The 6,250-nt window shown below is 49.6% G+C and overlaps 1 protein-coding gene and 1 pseudogene across 2 annotated transcripts; one reads left to right on the top strand and one right to left on the bottom strand.

Annotated features, from left to right (window-relative positions):
* Positions 1-251: 251 nt before the first annotated feature.
* Positions 252-1,788, top strand: P174DRAFT_467923 (annotated as a pseudogene; the record flags this gene model as incomplete). Its single annotated transcript has 2 exons — positions 252-646; positions 707-1,788. Coding segments are annotated over 2 exons (1,301 nt in total), but the record flags the coding sequence as incomplete, so codon positions are not given.
* Positions 1,789-3,697: 1,909 nt separating this feature from the next.
* On the bottom strand, positions 3,698-5,465 carry P174DRAFT_382488 (S-adenosylmethionine-dependent methyltransferase). Its single transcript, XM_024823121.1, has 3 exons — positions 5,129-5,465; positions 4,880-5,041; positions 3,698-4,817 (listed from the first exon to the last, which is right to left on the bottom strand). Exons 1-3 carry the CDS (start codon positions 5,196-5,198, stop codon positions 4,051-4,053), a joined length of 999 nt encoding a protein of 332 aa, XP_024687404.1. The 5' UTR covers positions 5,199-5,465; the 3' UTR covers positions 3,698-4,050.
* Positions 5,466-6,250: the final 785 nt, after the last annotated feature.

Here is a 6,250-nt window from a genome sequence, read left to right as displayed (position 1 = left end):
AAATACTCACTCATATAATCGTCTAACACTTTGTTTACTTTACGGTTTATCTAATTGATAATACCTTACATCTCTCTGTTCTCATCTTTATCTGTCTCCATCTACACATCCCCTTCTTTGCGAGGCAGTTTCACTCTCGTGACGACTACAAAGCCAACCCACAACTGACTGCATGCTCTTCGGTATCTTCGGTATAGAGGAGAGATTCAAGTACACGTGAACATTAGTAAACGTTCGAGATCTCATTCATCATGACGGTGGCCGCACCGCCTCCAGTCCCTCCCTCTGTTCACGAGCATGGCATCAATGGCCTTCCTGGCCATGCTGTGAACATGAGTCTGCCCCGATTCCACCCAATCGCAATGAATCCGAACCAGCCTATCCCTCCAGAACATGCCATGCAGAATCATCATCATCATTACTACCGTCATTTCCCCCTCCACCGCCTATGCAGGAGCCTGGTCCGTCTGGCCCTCCAGGGGCCCCTGGTCAACCTCCCTCTATAGACCATATCGAAGCTCGGTTGAGGCAATTAGAACAGGAGGAGGCCGCTCGAATGGCGGCCCGTAGTCAACTACTTGCGATTCGCAAGCGGGAAGACGAGGAGTTCCGTAGGATGACTGAGCATGCTGAAGCTGAAGAAGAGGTATGCTATGCCATCGTGATGTGGTGACCTTCAGGGACATAACGGCTGACTCTTATTCAGGAGCTTCGTAGACAAAGAAAACGTCTAAAGAGAGAGTCTATGGGACTCGGGTATAATGCAACTATTGACTCGCCGCCTCTGCGGCCCACGCCGCCTCGCCGCTTGTCAGAAACGAACGCAGCCACGACCCTTGCGTTCTTTAAGCAACAGAGTCCCCCCGAGCCACGTCCTATTCCACAACAACCACCGGCGGTGCAAGCGCCCCCACCTCACCATCCTCCACCACAACATACACAACATACCCAACACATCCAGCATGACCCGTCAGCGGCCAATGCCATCAGGCGGAAACAAAAATACACGATTAAGAATGTAGAGGCTTGGGGGGAACGCCATGGACGTCCCGCCGCACATGATCCTTCTGGACGAGCGTTGTGGAAGCGGCCATCCGACGGCAGCTTGGTCTATCTGACCTGCCCGGTTCAGGGATGCGGCAAAGCTGATTTCGTGACCCTTCATGGCTTCATGTGCCATCTGACGAAGAAGCACAAGGATCGCAGCCTGGGAAGCCAGTCTAGGGCGTTGGAAGTCTGCGGAGTGGTCTTTGACCCCAATGCCCCTCTCCCGCCTGTCTCTTCAGTGAATCGTGCCTCAACTGAGGAAAGCCGTGTGGAGTCTACCCCGGCGGATCCTGACAACTACTCTAACGACATGGAGTATTCGTCCGCTTCTGATGAAGAAGGCCGGGAGCGGTGTCCTGTGAAATCGGAGCCGACAGAGCGACCTCTGCCCACCCCGGCAACGTCTCTACCCACACCCGAAGAATCCACGACACTTCCGAAACCGAATGGCTTCACGAAACAATCTATCTCCTCGATCATTGACCGGGATCCTACAGCTGAGCAACGAGAAAGCTTGAGTTCTGCGGTTCCTCACACCTCTCCACGATTGTCGCCAGCCGCATAGTGCTTAATAATCCAACCAGATAATTAATTCCTAATGGTACCATTGAATGAATACACAAAGCTGAAGGACTGAAGGAAGCTCGCAGATCTAGCTTTATATCCCTTGTGGCTAATGGTCTCATGACCTAGTTGCGGAACCAGGCATTGTAAACTAATTATGGGACTAGGCCTTGGGAATAAATAGTCATAGGCCTAGCTGGTATATGCCTGCATGTCTATTTGTTAGTTCGTTAGATTGAGATCCCGATAATAATAGGCCTTGATGAAGCTCTACGTTCATTTAGAAAGCAGTGCAATCTACTTGTATGTCTATGGATATATGTAGCTGTGGTAGCCTGCATTTTTGTCGCCTTTAGTGAGGACTCCTACTACGGTAGTAAGTTACCTCCCCTTGTTGTGACACTTTCGCAGGTAACTTCTTTGTAGGGAGATCTTATCGCCAGGACACCTTCGACTTCCGCGGGCACTCCCAGGGCTCAATGGGACACTCCATCCACTCCCCATCTAGGAGTCTGTCTGCCTCCGCGGGAACTATGTGGAAGAAGGTCGTCCGTCTCATAATCGTTACAACTACCCTCAATCTCACGAGGCCTCCTTTATCCATGCCTTTGCTGCTGCGGTGCTGCGCCTTAGTTCTCTTTTATCTTGGACTTTGCTCATGAAGGACCGTCTGGAACAATGCATTCATTATGTAAGATGGATAGCTTAGAACTAAATATTCACAATTTCAAACCACCCCAGGTAAAGTGTAGGCGCTGTGACATATAAGGGCTCTCTGGCCCTGCAACTCTCTCTCTTCTTCTTTTCTCCTTGACAACCTCATCATCTTCTTCGTGTGGGTATATACTGGTTTCCTCCCTGCGAACAGCATTTCCAATCCATCGGAGCCATGATAGTAAATTGCCTCTATTGGTCAGGTAACTACTGAAGTTGTTCCTGACCTAAAGGCCTCCCGAAACCTAATTGCCAATGACGTTATAGCGCATCTTCTGTCTAAGGCAAGGCACTCTTTCATCTTCCTCTCTTGATATTGACTCATTACCTGTCAACAATCACAAATGAGAACTTTTTCGAAATGCTCACAAGCATATTACTGGTTGTTGACACACCAAACCAATATTTACTCAAGAGACACTGGCTAGCAAATCACGCTGAATGACGGACCCTTAGAGAAAGGACACTATGATATCTTTTGTGCTGGAGGTAAGTATACAGCAGAGTTTGTTGAAAACATCCAGGTAATCAGCGTGGGAAAGCAGAGCCTGGCAGTCTCGGCCATCAAGGTGGCGATGTGATGGACTCTGAAACCAGAAGAAAATTGGCGGGAGTCATCCACTGCATCCTTCACTTGCGAGTAATAAGAATAAGCCACAATGAATCTGGCTAACTTTTTGGCGATATCAAACTCACTGATGAGATGCCCATGCTCCGGATATGCTCACATAGCCAAAGTGGTCAAGTGACCTCTTTCAGAGATGAAGTGAGCGCCCGAGACACGAGATGTGTCAACTGGAATTCTATGCCGTGGTGCTAGCGAAGGCAGATGGGGAACATCTAAAGTAGCACATATCTTTCCCTTAAAGGAGGAAGCACTCTTCAATCGAGATTTTAGCCACCTTATTACCACAGGATCTCATACCGCGTCCATTAACTCAGTTCAGAACAGCATGTTGCTGGTGGAGATCTGCATGGGGACTTCGATAAATTCCTAGTTTCTGTGAACTTCGATGTAAGTGGTTGCACTGAGCCCTCAGCAAGGTATTGATCTCTTACTAATCTACCTTAGGATCGCTACAAATCGCCTACTTTGGTGACGATAACTGAGGTGTTGATGGCAACCAGTTAGATGAGGTGTGCCGAAAAGAAAACGACCCCCAATCGTGTTGCAGACGAATTGTTCGGCTGACACTTTCGACAGTCCGTCCTAGCGAATATGAAGAAGGTTGGAGAACCCGTATAGGAACCTGAATTTTCCCCGGGGATAGATATGATTAGAGATTGTTCAGGGGCCTAATACAGCACAGCGAAAGGAACTAGAGTTATATCCCCGACTTCAGGGATTTCAACAAAACAACGCGCAGTTGGTACATTGATAGTAGGTTTAGTTCACAGACTGATGGAGCTTTAACACACTTGACGGAGCGGAATGTCTCTTCTTACACAACCTACGTTGCGGATATCTTATTCATCGCCATCATGTTATAGCTGGCTTACCACCAGAGAAGCATACCTTCCAGGTTCGACCAAGCATACCACCTGCTACTCAATCTATCTGCCTGACACGGCGGATGATTTTTGGCCGGCGAGTAAACTTCGTTCCAGTCCACAGGATATTCTGGAACTGTATCTAGATCCCTGATGAGCGGAAATTTGTATGTCCTTCAATAGTAATGACTTCAAAAAATTGACATACTGGCTCTGGCAGGGTGTTTCAAGAGCTTAGTTAGCATCTCTCAACAGTAAAAGATGCACAACATAGCCTGTCCCCGATCTGAGGCCTTCACCCAGCGCCTCATCGCTCAGCCGCCATACGCGAAACACCCTCAGCGTCTCCTGCAGCCACGCCTCAAAGACATCCGGAGACCGCTGCTGCTGCGCAATAATGCAGATCGTCGGGGGCAGGCTCACTCGCCGCCCGGCCGTATGAACCGGCCTTAAGCGACAGAAATCCGCGCACGTGCGCACAAAGGGGGCAACAAGCGCCTCGTTGTAGATACAATCGCACGATAGGAGGAGATCGAACCCTTTATCCTCCCCTTTCTCGTCGTCATGGTCACGGTCATCGTTCCCAGTGAGCCCGATACTATCCTTCAACGACGCCGGAACATCCAGTTCCCAATCCAGCGCGGCAAAGGTGATATTGGATGACCCGGGCCCGTCTTGCTTGCGCGGCGGTTTTTGCTGTCCCGTCGCCCGCTTCTTGCTTTTGCCCTTGGGCTGGGGCTTTGCGCTGGTTGATGTGCTGGCTGATGTTGCAGCGGACCTGTTGTTTTCGAGGTTTTCGCGGAAAAGTCGGTGGACATATTCCTGGTCTGTTGCGACGTAATGCCGTATCGACGGGCCGAGTGCGAGCGCTACTAGACCTGAGATGCCGCAGCCGAGCTCAACGACTGTCGAGGAGGGGGTCAGGAGAGAGTGTTTCCAGAGAGGGTTTGAGTGAGCGTCTGCGATCCATTCTGCGAAGGCGGGGGTGATTTTCCATAGGACTGGGATGGGTTAGCTGAATGGTGCGGGAGAGTGGGATCTGATGAAGAAGAGGTAGGTCTACCTGCGCCTGTTGTTCCTCCTGCTCGAGATGAAGAGAGCAGGGTGGGGGATTGGCTGATCGAGTAGTCTTGACCGTGGATGGTCACGTCGACGGTTGTCGCACGGGAGTCGACGAAGCCTAGGTTCGCGGAAGGGATGTCTCTTGAGAATAGGAGGAAGGATTCTGGAGAGGATTAATCCTTGGCCCCCTTTTTTTTTTAAAAAAAATCTTGTTTTCTCTACTATGGCTCAGCTACAAACAAGTACATACCCTCTTCGGCATCTTCCACCTCCTCGCCAATCGACGAGAGAAAATTATTCAAAGCCTCTGTCTGATCCATACTACCTTGCTGAGTTTTATCTCTCTGTGTGCGAGCAGTTCAGTCACAATCTAGGCGTAAAGTCTAGGCATAAAGCTCTTGCCGATGAGCTCCGAGGATCGAGCCCCGAACTGTTCTCTAGCGAGGTAGCTACGCAGAATTAGCCGCTGTTGTGTCAAGGATAAACGGCGTAGCGCGATGTACCCTGTGAATCAGAATTTTTTTGTCTCGGAGCTTGTGACTTCTGAAGATGTACGCTCCGAGGATAATGATCAGGAAAGAACAAAGATTGATACAGTTTTCAAAGCTTTGAAGCTATCCAGAAAAGAAGAACAACTGATTGGTCGAATCTCCAAAATTTCTGATCTGGGGTAAAAGAGCTCCAGGTCACGGGACCTGGGCTGTGCCGTAGCGTGACCAGTCGTCATCTGCTCAATTACTGCGAACCATAGTCCAGGAACGAATGAAAAAGTGTAAAAGAGTGTCTACCAAGCCTCCAAGTTGCCTAGATTGCCTAATGCCTAGATTTATGGCTTAGAGGGCGGACATGTTTTGAGTCCGTCATTGTGTTGGGCAAAAGTCCCAACAAAAGGAGTCTAAGGTCAAGGATCGTCGGAACTGAGCTTTCCCCGTAAGAGAGGTCACTTCCACATAGTGACTGCGACGGACGGAGGCATCTGAGCAGACGTGAGACAACGAGGAAACTAGAGCACCTGATGCTTGTCGTGAAGTAAATTAATTATCCACTGGTTAATCTCAATCCATGATCAGAAGCGATCTGTTCGGCTGAATTGAAGCTCGAACCGCGGCATAGCTCCGAGCGAACAGTTACAGTGCATGTAACTTTGGATCTTCCCGACCTGAGCTTGCTCAGTCAGTCTTGTGGACTCGTGGTGCAAAATAAAAAGGAGCTGAGGATCGATAGAGAAAAAGCAACGTGGATCAAACTGCTTTGTTGTTGTTTTTTGCTTGTTGCTGTCCCTGTAGCGTCATAGGAGCGAGGACCGCAGCTTGGGCCGCCCCCGTCAAGAAAGCCCAGCCACAAACACTCTTTAGGTTCTGACTTCATCCGC

Source organism: Aspergillus novofumigatus, assembly GCF_002847465.1.
Source record: "Aspergillus novofumigatus IBT 16806 chromosome Unknown P174scaffold_1, whole genome shotgun sequence".
NCBI lineage: Eukaryota > Fungi > Ascomycota > Eurotiomycetes > Eurotiales > Aspergillaceae > Aspergillus > Aspergillus novofumigatus.
The sequence above is the reverse complement of the archived record's forward strand: the minus strand, read 5'-3'. Positions and strand labels throughout refer to the sequence as shown.